This window comes from Scyliorhinus torazame, chromosome 1, assembly GCF_047496885.1.
Source record: "Scyliorhinus torazame isolate Kashiwa2021f chromosome 1, sScyTor2.1, whole genome shotgun sequence".
NCBI classification, from domain to species: Eukaryota; Metazoa; Chordata; class Chondrichthyes; order Carcharhiniformes; family Scyliorhinidae; genus Scyliorhinus; species Scyliorhinus torazame.
This window is the reverse complement of record NC_092707.1, coordinates 17,390,408-17,409,446: the sequence shown is the minus strand read 5'-3', so window position 1 is coordinate 17,409,446 and position 19,039 is coordinate 17,390,408. Positions and strand designations below refer to the sequence as shown.

Genomic DNA, 19,039 nt, shown 5'->3' with positions numbered 1-19,039 from the left:
TCCAGGTTTGTACCTTGCCTCGAATACCATGGGCCCTTATTTTACTCCGCAGTCTCCCGTGAGGCACCTAATGAAAGGCCTTTTGGAAGTCAAGATAGATAACATCCATTTGGCTCTCCTTGGTCTAACCTATTTGTTATCTCTTCAAAGAACTAACAGGTTTGTCAGGCACGACCTCCCCTTACTAAATCCATGCTGACTTGTCCTAATCCGACCCTGCACTTCCAAGAATTTAGAAATCTCATCCTTAACAATGGATTCTAGAATCTTGCCAACAACCGAGGTTAGGCGAATTGGCCTATAATTTTCCATCTTTTTCCTTGTTCCCTTCTTGAACAGGGTGGTTACAACAGCGATTTTCCAATCCTCTGGTACTTTCCCTGACTCCAGGGACTTTTGAAACATCATCACCAACGCCTCCACTATTTCTTCAGCTATCTCCTTTCGAACTCTAGGATGTAGCCCATCTGGGCCCGGAGATTTATCAATTTTTAGACCTCTTAGTTTCTCTAGCACTTTCTCCTTTGTGATGGCTACCATATTCAACTCTGTCCCCTGACTCTCCGGAATTGTTGGGATATTACTCATGTCTTCTACTGTGAAGACTGACGCAAAGTACTTATTTAGTTCCTCAGCTATTTCCTGGTCTCCCATCACTAGATTACCAGATTACCAATAAAGAGAGGTTGGATAGGCTTGGGTTGTTTTCTTTGGAGCAGAGAAGATGGAGGGGTGACCTGATTGAGGTGTACAAAACTTTGAGGGGCATGGACAGGATGGATAGGGAGCAACTGTTCCCCTTTGTTTTTTAAAATCTAAATTTAGAGTATCCAATTTTTTTTTTCCCAATAAGGGGCAAATTAACGTGGCCAATCCACCTAACCTGCACATCTTTGGGTCGTGGGGGTGAGACCCACGCAGACACGGGGAGAATGTGCAAACTCCACACGGACAGTGACCCAGGGCCGGGATTCGAACCCGGGAACTCAGTGCCGCAGTCCCAGTGCTAACCACTGCTCCACGTGCCGCCCCTGTTCCCCTTAGTTGAAGGGTCAGTTGCGAGGGGCCACAAGTTCAAAGTGAGGGGTGTTAGGTTTAGGGAGGATTTGAAGGAAAACCTTTTTGCCCATAGAATGGTGGCAGCCTGGAATGCACTGCCTTATGTTTACTGCCTTCCAGCTCCTGGTATGATTATTTTGGGAGAGTGGTAGAGGTGGGATGCCTCATCCTTCAAAAAGTACTTGGATGAGCACTTGGCACGTGAAACATTCATGGCCATGGGCCAAGTGCTGGCAAATGGGATTTGGTGGGCAGGTCAGGCGATACCAGACATCATGCATTGGTGCAGACTCGATGGGCCGACGGCCTCTTCTGCACAGTAGTATTCTGTGATCTAAACATTGTATAGAATAATTTCTCAACCCCTTACTTTCATACGCACACTGATACCCAGAGATTTAAGGCTGCATTTGCTGCCATTGTAACTGCAGGAGGTGCATTTCCACACACGCAGTCGCAGTGACTGTCATATCACTGCCAAAGAAACCACATGCAGATGCCAGTAACAAAGAATAGGACCATCCATAATATTGAGATAAGTAAAAATAGATCACCAAGCTTAGCTTCAATGAATATATATTTTTTCACCATGGTTAAGGATTGTAATTCTCACAGAATATTGAACTAAAATCCTGGGATCATGATTGCGATGTTTGCCAACTCACCAATCCTCCCACACCTGGCACCGTACTCACTGCCCTGCTCAATCGCTGTCCACAGTGCCATGGAGTCTCTGTTCCAGCACGGTGGCAGGAAATACAGTGGAGATTTAACCACCATCTTAATCATACAATCACCAGCAAAAAAAAAATGTTAAAAGCATTTAAGAAAAAGAAATGTCAATTTTCTCTATCATCTGTGACTGAAACCCTAATCCATGCGTTTGTGAACTCTGGGCTCCACTATTCCAATGCACTCTTGGTTGGTCCCCCATATTGTATCCTCTATAAACTTTTTTTTTTAAATTTAGTGTATCCAATTAATTTTTTTTCCCCAATTAAGGGGCAATTTAGCATGCCCAATCCACCTAGCCTGCATATCTTTGGGTTGTGGGGGTGAAACCCACGCAAACAGGGGGAGAATGTGCAAACTCCACACGGACAGTGACCCAGAGCTAGGATCGAACCTGGGACCTCGGCGCCGTGAGGCAACAGGGCTAACCCACTGCGCTACCGTGCTGCCTCCTCCTCTATAAACCTGAGGTAGTCCAGACTTTGCTGCCCATGTCTTACCATGCAATAAATCCCACACCCCTATCACCTCTGTACCCTCCGACCTACACAGGCTCCCCAGAATAGCAGCACTTTGTTTTTACAACTCGCATTTCCCCCACAAATAATTCCATGGCCTCCGCTCACTATCACCTTCTCAATGGCAATTAGTGCCATTCCTTCTTTTATAACGCTCCTGTGAAGTGCCTCTGGTCATTATATTAAGGTTATCACTGCTGCCTCACAGTGCCAGGGACTCGGGTGACGATCTATGTGGAGTTTACACGTTCTCCCAGTGTCTGCCTGGGTTCTCCGGGTCCTCCGGTTTCCTCCCATAGTCCAAAGATGCGTCGGTTAGGTGGATTGGCCGTGCTAAATTGCCCCATAGTGCCCAGTTATGTGTAGTGTTAGGTTAAGAGGTTATTGGGCTAGTGTGGGGAAGTGGCCTTCAGTGGAGTGCTCTCATCAGAGGGTCGATGCAGACTTGATGGGCCGAATGGCCTCCTCCTGCATTTTCGGGATTCTATAATTCTAATTAGGGTTAGGTAATAAAATGCTGGCTCAGACAGCGATGCCCACATCACATGAAGAAATTAAAAAACATCAAAGTGTTTACTGGCTTTCAAATTATTCATAGGTATTCAAAACAGCAATCTATATATAATATATAGAAATAATTTCAGTTCAATGTGTCAGCAGCTAAATTAACATCTAGGATAATACTTCACATTACAAAGCCAATGGATCCATGGTGAATCTCTGGTCTGGGTCAGATTTCCTGACCTTTATACTCAGTGCCCCTTACTTTGAAGCTTCCCATCCTATGCACCAGCAGGATTAGCAAAGCTGGGATAAGAAAGGCCAGAGAAATAAGCTTAGTTCTGACTGAGCCATGAACAAGGGCTAACTGCAGAGTAAATCTGACTTCCTTCAATGCATTTTGCAATCATTTGTAATGCTAGTTGCCAAGCAGACTCCTTGAACATCTTCCACACCCAGGATCTCCAACACTAAAAAGAAAGAGGACATCAGGTGCATGGGAACACCACCACCTGCAAGTTCCCTTCCGAGTCACGGACCATCCTGGCTTTGAACTACAAATCACCGATCCATCATGGTTACTCCTTCCCAAACAGCAGAGTGGGTGTACCCGACCACATGGATTGCAGCATTTCAACGTAGTGCTTCAACCACAACCTGCCCAAGGGCAATTAGGGATGCATAATAAATGCTGGTCTTGCCAGCGATAACGGCATCCCAAGAACAAACTTGAAAAATAATTAAATTCAGAAACCATTTTGTCCATATAAAGCACGGAGGAAATCTGGAACGCCATCCTCTCTCCAACTACGGATTCTGGGCATCAATTGAAATTTTCAAGACCAAAATCTATAGATTGTTCTTGGGTAACGGTATAAAGGATTTTAGAACACTGGGTCGAAAGAGAAAATGCTGGAAAATCTCAGCAGGTCTGGCAGTATCTGTAGGACAGATTCGTACAGATGCTGCCAGACCTGCTGAGATTTTCCAGCATTTTCTCTTTCGTTTCAGATTCCAGCATCTACAGTAATTTGCTTTTAGAATGCTGGATAATGGGGTTGAGGGACTGATTATCTACGATCTAACTGAATAATAGAAAAGGTTGTCGGAGCTGAAAAAGTTGCCTCCTGGTCCATCATCCAAATCTTTCTTGGTTCCTGCCCCCACCACCTTATCTAACCATCTCCCTGGAGCTCAAAATCCCATAGATACAGCTGCCTGTCTCCTGTTGAGGTTCCAGCCATTCTTTGCTTCCCATTTCAAGAAAACAGCCTGGAATTTCCTGCCCCACTGTCATAACTTCATCTCACTGGTCTAACATAGGAACATAGGAATTAGGAGCAGAAGTAGGCAATTCAGCCATTCGAGCCTGCTCCGCCATTCAATCAGATCATGGCTGACCTCTAGCTGGTCTCAAAGCCACCTCCCTACCTAATAAAAGCAAATTCCTGCGGATGCTGGAATCTGAAACCAAAGTGAAAATGCTGGAAAATCTCAGTAGGTCTGGCAGCATCTGTAGGGAGAGAAAAGAGCTAACGTTTCGAGTCCAGGTGACCCTTTGTCAAATTGTTCCTGGGACAGGACATGGGGAAATTCTAGGTCTACATTTGCAAGTGCTGCAACTGCAGCTGACCACAGGTTTGCCACTGATAAATGCAATTATTACTCTGACTGCAAAAACGAGTGTGAAATAATCTTTTTTTTCTTGCAATCCTATTTGGCTATTGGGCATGTGTCAAAACTCCTGTGATCCAAACAGTTGACAGTTGGGGCGTCCCTTTAATGTCAGAGTTGTGTGCGCTTTCACTGAAAACTGAAGCAAGAAACTGGTTGCAAGACAAACAGAATTTTTCCTAACAGTAGAACAAAGTAAATGGTGTGTGCAGCTATTCTCCATCAGGCAACATTAATTCATCGGTTTACTTCAGATTAAAGTACTGGCGGCACGGTAGCAGTGGTTAGCACTATTGCTTCACAGCGCCAGATTCTCAGATTCGATTCCCGGCTTGGGTCAGTGTCTGTGCGGAGTCTGCACATTCTCCCAGTGTCTGCGTGGGTTTCCTCCGGGTGCTCCGGTTTCCTCCCACAAGTCCCGAAAGACGTGCTGTTAGGTGAATTGGACATTCTGAATTCTTCCTCAGTGTCCCCGAACAGGTGCCGGAGTGTGGCGACCAGGGGCTTTTCACAGTAACTTCATTGCAGTGTTAATGTAAAACCTACTTGTGACAATAAAGATTATTATTAATAAAAGTATCAGACTTCCTCTGATAAAAGATGCTACCTCGCAAGTTTGACATTTTTAAAAACACTTCAATTTCTACAATATGATACAAACCAGCCAGTTACAACAAAGTAACTCTACATTTAAATTTGTTGAAGCATGTGGGTAGGTAGCCACAGATTTTCCTTCAGCGCTCAAAATTCCAGCACCATAAGACCGTAAGATATAGGAGCAGAATTAGGTCACTCAGCCCATCGAGTTTGCTCCACCATTCAATCATGGCTGATATTTTTCTCATCTCCATTCTCCTGCCTTCACCCCATAATCCCTGATCCCCTTATTAATAAAGAACCTATCTATCTCTGTCTTAAAGACACTAGCCTCCACAGCCTTCTGCGGCAAAGTGTTCCACAGATTGACCAAACCCTGGCTGAAGAAATTAGTCCTCATCTCAGTTTTAAAGGATCATTCCTTCAGTCTCAGGCTGTGCCCTCAAGGTGCCACAGGGATTGGTGTTGGGACTCCAGCTATTCATAATATATATTAATGATTTGCATGAGGGAACAAAATGTAACATCTCAAAGTTTGCAAATGATACCAAGTTGGGTGGGAGGGTGAACTGTGACGAGGATGCAGGGATCCTACAGCATGATCTGGACAGGTTGGGCGAGTGGGCAAATCAATGGCAGATGCTGTATAATTTGAATAAGTGTGAGGTTATTTACTTTGGAAGCAAAAACAGGAAGGCAGATTACTACCTGAATGGTTGTAAATTGGGAGAGGGGAGTGTGCAGCAGGACCTGGGTGTCCTTGTGCACCAGTCGCTGAAGGTAAGCATGCACGTGCAGCAGGCGGTAAAGAAGGCTAATGGTATGTCGGCCTTCATTGCGAGAGGTTTCAAGTAATAATAATTATCGCTTATTGTCACAGGTAGGCTTCAATGAAGTTACTGTGAAAAGCCCTAGTGGCCACATTCCGGCGCCTGTTCGGGGAGGCCGATACGGGAATTGAACCCGTGCTGCTGGTCTTGTCCTGCATTACAAGCCAGCTGTTTAGCCCACTGCAATTGTACAGGGCCTTGGTGAGGCCAAACCTGGAGTATTTGTGCAGTTGTGATCTCCTTTTCTGTGGGAGGATGTTCTTGCTCTCTAGGGAGTGCAGCGAAGGATTACCAGACTGATTCCCGGGATGTCACATGAGGAGAGATTGACTAGATTAGGATTGTTCTCACTGGAGTTCAGAAAAATGAGGGGGGGGGGGGGGGTATCATCTCATAGAGACTTATAAAATTCGAACAGGACTGGCCTAGACAGGGTAGATGCAGGGAAGATGCTCCGATGGTGGGTGTGTCCAGAACCGTGGGTCAAGTCTGAGGATTCAGGGTAAACCATTTTGGACAGAGATGAGGAGACATTTCTTCACCAAAGAGTGGTGAGCCTGTGGAATTCATTACCACAGCAGGTAGTTGATGCTAAAATATTAAATATATTCAAGATGCGGCTCGATATAGCACTTGGGGCAAATGGGATCAAAGGCAATGGGGAGAAAGCAGGATTAGGCTATTGAATTGGATGATCAGCCATGATCGTGATAAATGGCGGAGCAGGCTCGAAGGGCGAAAAGGCCTCCCCCTGCTCCGATCTTCTATGTATCTACGTATGCATGCTCTCCTATGAGTGGAAACATCCTCTCCATGTCGACTCTATCTAGGCCTCTCAGCATCCTGTAAGTTTCAATGAGATCCCCCCCCTATACCCTTCTAAACCCCATTGAGTATAGACCCAGAGTCCTCAACCGCTCCACATATGACAAGTCCTTCATTCCGGGGATCATTTTGAACCTCCTCTGGACCCTCTCCAAGGCCAACATATTCCCTTAAATACAGAGCATGAAAAGATGAGAGAGGCGCAAATATGGACATTGGACCACTGAAAAATGAGGTTGGAGTAGTAGTAATAGGGAGCAGAGAAATGACAGAGGCACTGAATAGGTACTTTGCATCAGTATTCACATTGGAAAACACTAGTGGCAGACCAGAGCTTCAGGAGAGTCAGGGGGCAGAGGTGACTGTAGTGGCCATCATTAATAATAATAATCTTTATTGTCACAAGTAGACTTACATTAACACTGCAATGAAGATACTGTGAAAAGCCTCTAGTTACCACATTCTGGCACCTGTTCGGGTACACAAAGGGAAAATTCAGAATGTCCAATTCACCAAACAAGCACGTCTTTCGGGACTTGTGGGAGGAAACCAAGCACCCGGAGGAAATCCACACAGACACGGGGAGAACGTACAGACTCTGCACATATAGTGACCCAAGCCAGGAATCGAACCCGGGTCCCTGGCGCTGTGCGGCAACAGTGCTAACCACTGTGCTACCGTGCCGCCCATTAGATGCTATCGATGCACCTATGCTATTTGATGCAATCAACCTTCTCACCACTCTGTGGTAAATAAGTTTCCTGAATTCCTTACTGGATTTATTAGTCATTATGTTACATATATGTCCCTTCATTTTGCTTCCCCCACAAGGTGAGAATATCTTGTCAAAGTCTACTCTATCAGACTCCTTCAAAATGTTAAAACCTATATTAGGTCAACCTTCAGCCTTTTCTTTGAGATAAAGAAGCTGCAGCCTGTTCAATCTTGTTTGGTAGTTCTTCTCTATAGCTTCCCCAATGTCTTCAACTCCTTTGTAAAGACCTACTATTGTAACAGATATAACAACGTGACCAATAACTTTGGTCAAACCTAGAGGACCTGGAATGGAAACCGAAAATTCTCAATATTTGAATCTTCAATATTTATACAGATTGGGGACAAATGGCATAATATTAGATCGCTGAAGGCAGTGGTGGTGAAAAAGTCATATGGACACTCTTTTATCAATCGGGGCATAGATTACAAAAGCAGGGAGGTCATGATGGAGCATAATAGAACTTGTACAATTCTGGTCGCCACATTATAGGAAGGATGTGATTGCACAGGAGGGGGTACAGAGGTGATTCATCAGGCTGTTGCCTGGGATGGAACATTTAAGTTATAAAGTGAGGTTGGATGGGCTTGGTATGTTTTCTCTGGAGCAGAGAAGACTGAGGGGTGACCTGATCGTGGTGTACAAGATTAGGAGCATGGACAGGATGCATAGGGAGCAGCTGTTCCCCTTAGTTGAAGGGTCAGTTACAAGGGGCCACAAGTTCAAAATGAGGGGCGGGAGGTTTCGGGGGGATTTTGAGGAAAAACCTTTTTACCCAGACGGTCTGGAATGCACTGCCTGGGAGAGTGGTAGAGGTGGGTTGCCTCACATCCTTCAAAAAGTACTTGGATGAGAACTTGGCACACCTTAACATTCAAGGCTATGAGTCAAGTGCTGGCAGGTAGGAAGGTCAGGACCTTCCATGCTTTGGTGCAGACTCGATGGGCCGAAGGGCCTCTTCGGCACTGTAGTATTCTGTGATTCTGTAATTAGTTCTTTTAACTTTTAAAAAAAAAAAAAAGTAGCCAAATATTTTTTTTTCCAATTAAGGGACAATTTAGCGTGGCCAATTCACCTAACCTGCACATCTTTGGGTTGTGGGGGAGAATGTGCAAACTCCACACAGACAGTGACCCGGGATCGGGATCGAACCCAGGACCTCAGTGCTGTCAGTAGCAGTGCTACTGCGCCACGTGCCGCCCATCACTTCTTTTAACAAGTCATTCCTCAGCTTAAAATACACACAATCAGACTGCTCATCTCTTATCCAATTGAAGGAGGAATTGCATTGGTGAGAGTGCTGTGTCATAGGATCTCGAAGCTCTCCACACAAATTATGTTAAAGGTGTTGCTTGTTGACCAACATACATTCAGGAAGATTCCACAAACAGCGATGAATGACCAATTTATCTTTTGCGGTAATCTTGGTTGAGGAATGACTGACTGCTGGTGAGGATACCGTGAGTAGCTCTAGTTTTTCTTCAATAAACGCAAGATCTTTATCATTCAGTGGGTTTAATGCGCCCTCCAAAGATGGCATTTAAACCAATGTAGCACAGCCCGAAACATCACCTTAAATCCTGCCGTAGTGTGGATCTGAATTAACAACTTTCTTACTCCAAAACTAGATGCCACCAACGAATGCAGAATCAAACTCATAAGCAGGGCAAAGGAGTAAGAAGTATTTTTTTTACAAAAGTAGATTCACCTTAGACATCCTGATGTGTTTTTGAAAACTGTTGTCCATTCAGCATCACGTGGTTTGGAATCCTCATTAGGTTCATTCTCCCAGCCTGAATGAGGAATGATGACTTCATTTGTTAGAGTCTGAAGGCCGTGATTGATAATCACAATTTTCAGTGGCTCATAGGACGACAGGTTCCACAGTGTACCTGCACAAAATAAATCAAAAAACTTGACAGTATAAAAATGACATCATTTAAAATAGTCACTTAAAAGGCTCAAACATAGGCTTGAAATTAATTCCTCGAGGGACTATTTTGGTAACCAGTGTATACCACAACAAACCCCAAATTGCAATCCAAGTATGCAACTGCAGAGACTTGCTATCAAGGAATCGGAATGATGCCCCATTCAGTTGACCGTCGCCTGTGCCAATTCTTTGCTGCTATCCAATTAGTCACATTCCCCTGACCTTTCCCTTTCACCCATCAAATATTCACATTTTAACTTCTAAAAGCCCATGTCAAAGTCACAGCCCCAGAATCCTAAGCTTGTAATTTATCCAACATGACAAATGAACTGTCTAGATATAGGGACACGTCTAAAACATTTTGTAATATAGATTCCTTTGCTACCTTCACTACACCTGCTCTTCCATCTCCCAAAACGTGACACTGCTTTTCAGTGATGTGCTTTTTACAAAGCTTTGTGTATGACTACTAAAGTGACTCGAATGCATAATTTAAAACCGATTAGCCTTCTCAGCTTAAAGAATGAATGTCTGGACTGCCAGATATTCCAAACTCCATGGATCACAATTTCAATATTTAAAATGTGAAATGCCACTATACAACGTGGTATTAATGACAGAATTCTGACAACATAGAAGGGGGCCTTTGCGCCTGTTGTGTATGTGTTGGCTCTCCTGAATGAGAAATGCACCTAGTACCATCACACTATAACCCTGCACAGGGGCTGGTTTAGCAGTGGGCTGAACAGCTGGCTTGTAATGCAGAACAATGGCAGCAGCGCGGGTTCAATTCCAGTACCGTTCTCCCCAAACAGGCGCCGGAATGGGGCAACCAGGGGCTTTTCACAGTAACTTCATTGAAGCCTACTTGTGACGATAAGCGATTATTACATTTTTCCTTTACAGACAATATTTCAGTTCTCTCTCAAATACCTCAATTAAACCTGCCTCCATCACATGAATGTCAGTTATGAAATTTTCATTTCAGCTGACTTTAAACAGGGAACCTTACACGTGCAAGGCCAACATGATCACCACTGCACAACTGATGCCAGTTTCATGGTTGCCATTACTGGTATTAGCTTTATTTGCCAGATTTATCAACGGAATTTAAATTCCACCTGCTGCTGTAGTGGGAACTGAATCCATATTGAGCATTAAACTGGATTATCCGTTCAGTGACATCTTTTCATGGCTACATTCCTCATGGCTTAATGCTAAATCTCATGTTGGCATGGTGGCAGTGGTTAGCACTGCTGCCTCACAGTGCCAGAGACCCCTGGTGACTGCCTGTGCGGAGTCTGCACGTTCTCCCAGTATTGGCGTGGTTTCCTCTGGGTGCTCCTGTTCCCACAGTCCAAAGATGTGCAGGTTCGGTGGATTGGCCGTGCTAAATTGTGTCTAGGTGGAGGTACGGTGCTGTTTCAGAGGGTCGTGTAGACCCAATGGGCTGAATGGCCTCCTTCAGCATTGCAGGAATGCTACGATACTATCCCAATGCCAACAACCTCCTTCAACTTTATACCCTGGCATTCACCACTTGCTCCTGACTAAACTAGTCCTTATTCCCTCAAGTCCACGACTAGCTCCCTGTTATCTCAAACTCCCTCCTTATTACTGGATTCTAATCTCCTTTCCCAAATTCAAAAGCCTCCTAAAATCTTCACATTGGCTTCTGTCATCTACCCCAACTATAACGTCCTCCCCATCTCCTGCTTTTAACCCATCTTTCTTCTCTTCTCCCTCTGAATTCCTCGGTTCTTTACGTAAAAGGAAGTCACATTTTTACGCACAATTATTCTTAATACTTAGTTTGCAGTAACTCCCAACAGAATTATATATATATTTATTATTGGAAAGCTGTTTAGAACAAGGATTTTTCCACCTCATAAAAAGGTATAAATAAAGAGTTTAGCACAAGTTAACTTAGATGCAGCCCAGAACCACTTCACAGGTCACATCTAATACTTGTGATTACGGATCAACCCGAAGACAGAGGATAACTAGTCAGGAATCCAGAAAAAGTTGCCTCCCAAGTTAAGGATTATGTTAAAACAATTCAGACACAAATGAGGTCAATTAAAACCTTGCAAAATTATAGTACACAACATATTCCATGCACTAAAACTGATCAATCGTTCAAATGATCTATTACTGCAACATTTCACTATAGAAATCTGATTTCGGGCCAGTGTGTAGAAATCGTGCCTATGAGGAAAAGTGTAAAAAGGGTTGGATTTTTCTCGTCCGTTTACAAAGAAAAATATATTTTTCTAAAATTAAAAATAAGTTGGGTAATAATTGCCGATGCATTTTTCTATCAAGTCACATACTAGAGGATGTATGCACACGGTTGCACCAAATAGTAATGTAACGGCTCCTTACTGGACAACCTGACTATGGATGAGTGCAATATCAAATTCAAACAATAATTCCATCATTAATCCTCAGGTTTTGCAACTCTGTAATTCAGAAGTAATCGGGGTCAATTGAGAGTCGAATCTCCGCATTACTCATCTCTTTACCATGCTTGTATTTTCCTTTTGGGTCATTTGCTTACAAATCTTCACTTGAAAATCAAGAAGCAAAGTTTTCTCCCTCCACTTTTGTAAATATGTTTTAAATACTCTGCATCAACAATTGACCCATCGCCCGAATACCATAAAATCAAATATTTCCAGAGATTTTGTAAAGTCTGAACAACAGTATTTCTACTTCACACTTTACTTTCCAATGCACTCAGTCCTTTCCAGACAGTTAAGACTTATAGGTGAGGCTGAGACATCACTGGACGAGTAAACCATAGACCCATGGCAAAGCTGGGCACCTGTGTTCCTATCCCACCATGGCAGATGGTGTAATTGGAATTCCAGAAAATGACCATGAAAACCATCTAGTTCACTAGTGTCCTCAGTTCAAGGAAATCTGCTGTTCTTGCCCTGTCTGGCCTACATGTGATACCAGATCCACAACATACAGCAATGTGGCCGACTCTCAAATGCCCTCTGAAACAGAACACAGTTAGGATTGGACAATAAATGCTGGCCCAGAAACGAAGAAATCTGGACAACACACCACTCATGCTATTTTCTCAGTACAAAATACTGATAGAGGTCTTTAAATTTATAAAATTAGGATCATGTTTCAAAGAGTAGAGATGTGAAACACTTGGGGCCATGAATAGGATAGTCGCAAACAAATCCATAAGGAATTCTGGAGACACTTGCAATTTAAATGGTGATGAGAATGTGGGAATGCCTGTGGTGAATAACATAGATGTATTGAAGGGAAAGCTAACTAAGCACTTGAGGGGAAAAGGAATAGGAGGGTATCGTGTTGGGGTATGTCAAGATGCTGGAATAAAAAGATGATTCAAGAATTGAGCAAACTCAAGATTAAAAATAAAATTGGGTTTCATGATTGAGAGATATTAGGAACTTGGGTCCAGTAATGGGGTCCAAAATGTAGCAGGTAATTTAAGGGTTAAACAGACTGGAGGAAAATACTGTTTGCCCAAACTCAAAGTGATACACCCACACCTGGCTGAGTCACTTGGTCCCATTCAGACTCATTAGGGAATGAATAAGGTGATTCACCCGATATCCATTGCCTTTCGAGACACTCCTGCAAGGCCAGCCATATCTTTAGAGTCTGATGACCCATTTGTCAGTCGATTTTTAAAAAATACATTCATGGGATGTGGGTGCCGCAGGCTGTGCCAGCATTTATTGCCCATCCCGAATTGTCCTTGAGGGGGCAGTTAAGAGCCACATTGGTGTGGGTCTGGAGTCACATGTAGGCCAGACCAGATTAGGATGGCAGATTTCCTTCTCTAAAAAGGACATCAGTGAACCAGATGGGTTTTTATGACAATGGTTTCATGGTCATCATGAGACTTTTAATTCCAGATATCTTATCACTGCCATGGTGGAATCCGAACCTGGGTCCCCAGATCATTACTCTGGGTCTCTGGATTATTCGTCCAGCGACAATACCACTATGCCACCGCCTCACCTACCTTCCCCGATCGAAGGTAGCTGCATATGCATGGCATATCTCTGGTCTTTTGTTTAATTGGGAATGGGCAATCGAGGTTGGCAGGTTGCAGTCTGGACATTCCAGAGGAGGGCTATCATCTGAATGGCTGGGCGGAGCTGAGAGAGAGTGTGAGTGAGCGTTCTGAAAGCATTTGTCGTAGAATTGTTTCGGAAATACAAGAATCATCTTTTCCCATCTATGTAAGCGGAAAGAGCTGTGTGTTATTTAAGTGATGTTTAATTGGAATTGATTGCATTAAGGTTAAGAATCTAAATGTAATCCGTTAGTGGTAGAGTTGAATTTTAAGAGTTTAAATATTGTTTTCTTTTAATAAAGTTTGTTTATAAAATAACCAAACCTGATTTCTTATATTCTCACTCCTGGAACGCAACTTCTTAAAACTAAAGAAAATGTTTATACATCGGTGTCAGCATTTTAACCATTGTTGAGGGTTGACCAGGCATCTGTAACATTGCGATAAAATAAATAATTGGATAAATGGGGAATTGATAAGGGTGCATCTGTTTGAAGGTGTTTTTGATATGAGAATTAGCTTGGCGACTTCAGGTTGCGGCGATGCGGAGCTAAGCCGCACGTTTCGGCAGCTCCTGCGACAACGGACTTTCGGGCTCTCCAGAGGAGCCCCAACGGAACTTTTTTTGAATTGATCCCATGTGGGAAGGTGCAATAAGGTCCCCCCTTACGATATATGGCCGAGATCAGCGGCGGAGAGGCGAAAAAAAGAGGCTTTGGAGCAGCAGCAGAATCGAGGGGGAAAAAGCAAGATGGCGGAGGGCGGAGAGCGAGCAGCATGGGGGCCGGACCAGCAGGAGTTCCTGAAGCGCTGTGTGGAGGAGCTGAAAAAGGAGGTGCTGGCGCCAATGCTGTTGGCGATCGGGGGGCTGAAGGAGACCCATAAGACCCAGGCGGTGGAGCTTCGTGAGGTGAAAGAAAAAAATGAATGACAACGAGGACGAGATCCTGGGCCTGGCGGTAAAAATGGAGGCGCACGAGGCGGTGCACAGGAGGTGGGCCGAGAGAATTGAGGTCCTGGAGAACAGGTCGAGGAGGAAGAACCTCTGGATTCTGGGTCTTCCCGAAGGAGTGGAGGGAGCTGATGCCGGGGCGTATGCGAGTACGATGCTCCATGCGCTGATGGGAGCGGAGGCCTCGCCGACCCCCCTGGAGCTGGAAGGGGCTCACCGGGTCCTGGTGAGGAGACCTAAGGCTGATGAGCCGCCAAGGGCGATAGTGGCAAGGTTCCATCGCTTCGCGGACAAAGAAAGTGTGCTGAGTTGGGCCAAGAAGGTGCGGAGCAGTAGATGGGAGAACGCGGTGATCCGAGTTTACCAGGATTGGAGCGCGGAGGTGGCATGGAGGAGAGCTGGCTTCAATCGGGCCAAGGCGGTGCTGCATTAAAAAAAAAAGAGTCAGGTTCGGCATGCTGCAGCCTGCGCGACTGTGGGTCACTTATCAGGACCGTCACCATTATTTAGAAACACCAGAAGAGGCTCGGACCTTTATTCAGACGGAAAAACTGGACTCGAACTGAGGGGCTGTGGTTGTGGGGGGAGATGTTGGTTGTATATGGGATTGTAAATATGGGGTTGTAAATATGGGTAAAGAATAATTCATGGGTGGGATGATGGATGGGGATGTGGGTAGAGTTCTGGTTCAAATTCCTAAAATTTCCCTTTTTTCCTTTTCCGTAGACGAGATGATGATGATGGGGAATGTGGGCGTCGATGCTGGAGGGAGGTGAGACTCGGGGATGAGGGAGCTGGGATAATGGCTTCAACAGGAGCTGCGCCACAGGGAGCGGGAAAGTGCAGGCTTTTTCCCGCGCCAAAAGGGGGGTGGGGGGGGGGGGGGGTGGAGGAAGGCAAGGAGGAGAGACTCCCACACGGGGGACATCAACGGGAAGGCGGGGGAAGCCGAGGTCAGCAGAAGTCAGCTGACTCTCGGAAGTAATATGGGGGGAGCAAAAGAGCTAGATGTGGATCTAGCGGGGGGGGGGGGGGGGGGGGGGGTTGTAGGGTTGCTGCTGCACTGTCCGAGGGGGAATTGAAAATGGAAGAGGTGGTCGGGGCGGGGGTTCCCCGCCTGGGGGACTGGAGGGTGCGGGAGGCGCGAGCACGGGACTGGCCCAAGATAGGAGATGGCTAGTCGGCGGCAGGGGGGGGGAATAACCCCCCAATACGGCTGATCATGTGGCATGTGAGAGGCCTAAATGGGCCGGTTAAGAGGGCCCGAGTGTTCGCGCACCCAAAGGGACTGAAGGCAGACGTGGCCATGCTTCTGGAGACACATCTGAAGGTGGCAGAACAGGTCAGGTTAAGGAAGGGACAGGTGGGGCAGGTGTTCCATTTGGGGCTGGATGCGAAGAATAGAGGGGTGGCAATACTGGTGGGAAAGCAGGTATCGTTTGAGGCCAAGAACAGCGTAGCGGATAAGGGAGGCCGATACGTGATGGTGAGTGGTAGGTTGCAGGAGACGGAGGTGGTACTGGTGAATGTATATGCCCCGAACTGGGACGATGCTGGATTCATGAAACGGATGTTGGGGCGTATTCCAGACCTGGAGGTAGGGAGCTTGATAATGGGTGGGGATTTGAACACGGTGCTGGACCCAGCATTAGATCGCTCCAGATCCAGGACGGGGAAGAGGCCGGCTGCGGCCAAAGTGCTTCGGGGGTTCATGGACCAGATTTTGGGGGGGGGGGGGGGGGGGGGGAAGGAGTAGATCACTGGAGATTTGCCAGGTCTTTGGCCAGAGAATTTTCTTTTTTCTCCCACATTGTTCTGGGCAGGGCATTGATCCCGAAGGTGGAGGGAATGGAGTCTTCGGCCATACCCATTTCAGACCATGCCCCACATTGGGTGGAGTTAGAGCTGGGGGAGAAGAGGGACCAACGCCCGCTGTGGAGGTTGGATGTGGGACTGCTGGCAGACGAAGAAGTGTGGGGGAGGGTGCGGGGGTGTATTGAAAGGTATCTGGAGGCCAACGACAACGGGGAGGTGCAAGTGGGAGTAGTATATGAGGCGCTGAAGGCAGTGGTCAGGGGAGAGTTAATCTCCATCGGGGCTCATAGGGTGAAGAGAGAGGGCAGGGAAAGGGAGAGGTTAATGGGGGAGATTTTAAGGGTGGACAGGAGATATGCAGAGGCTCCTGATGAGGGACTACTCAGGGAGCGCCGAAGTCTCCAGACGGAGTCCGACCTGTTGACCACAGGGAAGGCACAGTGGAGGAAGGCACAGGGGGCGATATATGAATATGGGGAGAAGGCGAGCTGGATGCTGGCACATCAGCTCCGTGGGATGGCAGCGAGGGAAATAGGCGGAGTCAAAGATGGCAGGGGAACTACGGTGCGGAGAAAGTGAATGAGGCTTTTAAGGCCTTTTACGAGGAACTGTATAGGTCCCAGCCCCCAGGGGGAAAAGAGGGGATGCGGCGATTCTTGGACCAACTGAGGTTCCCAAGGGTGGAGGAGGAGGTGGCTGGTTTGGGGGCGCCAATTGGGGTGGAGGAGCTGGTTAAAGGACTGGGGAGCATGCAGGCAGGGAAGGGAAGGCCCCGGGGCCGGATGGGTTCCTGGTGGAGTTTTATAGGAAATATGTAGACCTGTTAGCCCCGTTGCTGGTAAGGACCTTCAGGAGGGGGGGGGGGGGGGGGCTGCCCCTGACAATGTCGGAGGCAACAATCTCTTTGATCTTGAAGCGGGATAAGGACCCACTGCAATGTGGGCCGTATAGATCGATCTCACTCCTTAATGTAGATGCCAAGTTGCTGGCAAAAATGTTGGCCACGAGGATTGAGGACTGTGTCCCGGGGGTGATTCACGAGGACCAGACGGGATTCGTAAAGGGTAGGCAGTTAAACACTAATGTGCGAAGGCTCCTAAATGTGATAATGATGCCATCCGTGGAGGGAGAAGCGGAGATAGTGACAGCCATGGACGCGGAGAAGGCCTTTGATCGGGTAGAGTGGGAGAATCTCTGGGAAGCGTTGAGGAGGTTTGGGTTTGGGGGAGGGTTTATTAGTTGGGTTAAGCTCCTCTATAAAGCCCCGGTGGCGAGTGTGGTCACGAACCAGTGGAGGTCGGAGCATTTCCGGCTGTATCGAGGGACGAGGCAGGGGTGCCCCCTGTCCCCTCTGCTGTTTGCATTAGCAATTGAACCGTTGGCCATGGCGTTAAGGGAGTCGGGGAAATGGAAGGAGGTGGTTCGAGGGGAAGAGGAACATCGAGTGTCGTTGTACGCAGACGACCTGTTGCTGTATGTGACGGATCCAGTGGAGGGGATGGTTGAGGTAATGCAGATCTGACGGGAGTTGGGAGACTTTTCGGGCTATAAGCTCAATGTGGGAAAGAGTGAGCTCTTTGTGATACATCCGGGGGACCAGGGAAGAGGGATAGACAACCTACCGTTGAGGAGGGTGGAAAGGAGCTTTCGATACTTGGGGATTCAGGTAGCTAGGAGCTGGGGGGCACTGCACAAACTTAATTTGACGCAGTTGGTGGAACAGATGGAGGAGGATTTTAAAAGGTGGGACATGTTGCCAGCCACTCTCGTTGGCGGGTAGGGTAAAGTCGGTTAAAATGGTGGTCCTCCCGAGATTTCTTATTGTATTCCAATGCCTACCAATTGTGATTACTAAGGCCATCTTTAAGAGGGTAAGCAGGAGCATTATGGGATTTGTGTGGGCGAGCAAGACCCCGCGGGTAAGGAGGGGGTTCCTGGAGCGTAGCGGAGATAGAGGAGGGCTGGCGTTGCCAAATTTGGCTGGTTACTATTGGGCAGCCAACGTGGCAATGATCCGTAAGTGGATTATGGAGGGAGAGGGGGCGGCGTGGAAGAGGCTGGAGATGGCGTCCTGCAAGTGGACGAGACTGGGGGCGCTGGTGACGGCACCGCTGCCGCTCTCACCGACAAGGTACACCACGAGCCCGGTGGTGGCGGCAACGCTAAAGATCTGGGGCAGTGGAGATGGCACAGGGGTGCGACGGGAGCCTCGGTGTGGTCCCCAATCAGAGACAACCATCGGTTTGTCCTAGGAAGGATGGACGGGGGGGTTTCAGAGCTGGCATCGGGCAGGGATTAGAATGGGGGACCTGTTCATTGACGGGACGTTTGCGAGCTTAGGGGCTCTGGAGGAGAAGTTTGGGCTACCCCCGGGAAACGCTTTCAGATACATGCAAGTGAGGGCGTTTGTGAGGCGGCAGGTGAGGCAATTTCCACTGCTCCCGGCACAGGGGATTCACGATAGGGTGGTTTCGGGCGTATGGGTCGGAGTGGGCAAGGTGTGGGCGATATACCAGGAGATGAAAGAAGGGGAGGCTTTGGTAGAGGAGCTGAAGGGTAAATGGGAGGAGGAGTTGGGGGAAGAGATTGAGGAGGGGCTATGGGCTGATGCCCCAAGTAGGGTTAATTCCTCTTCCTCGTGTGCCAGGCTTAGCCTGATACAATTTAAGGTGGTTCATAGAGCGCATATGACGGGGGCGAGGCGGAGTAGGTTCTTTCATGACCCGCACTGCGAAAAACCCTGGGCCTAGGGGTTG

At 47.0% G+C, this 19,039-nt stretch overlaps 1 protein-coding gene across 14 annotated transcripts in view; it reads right to left on the bottom strand.

The window, feature by feature from the left end:
- The window catches only part of arvcfb (ARVCF delta catenin family member b), a 546,449-nt gene that overhangs the window by 116,792 nt on the left and 410,618 nt on the right, over positions 1-19,039 (bottom strand). For all 14 annotated transcript variants that reach the window (XM_072471369.1, XM_072471451.1, XM_072471186.1 and 11 more), the window contains one exon: positions 9,220-9,403. In XM_072471369.1, coding sequence (XP_072327470.1) covers positions 9,220-9,403 — 184 coding nt within the window. The remainder of the gene's footprint in view (positions 1-9,219; positions 9,404-19,039) is intronic.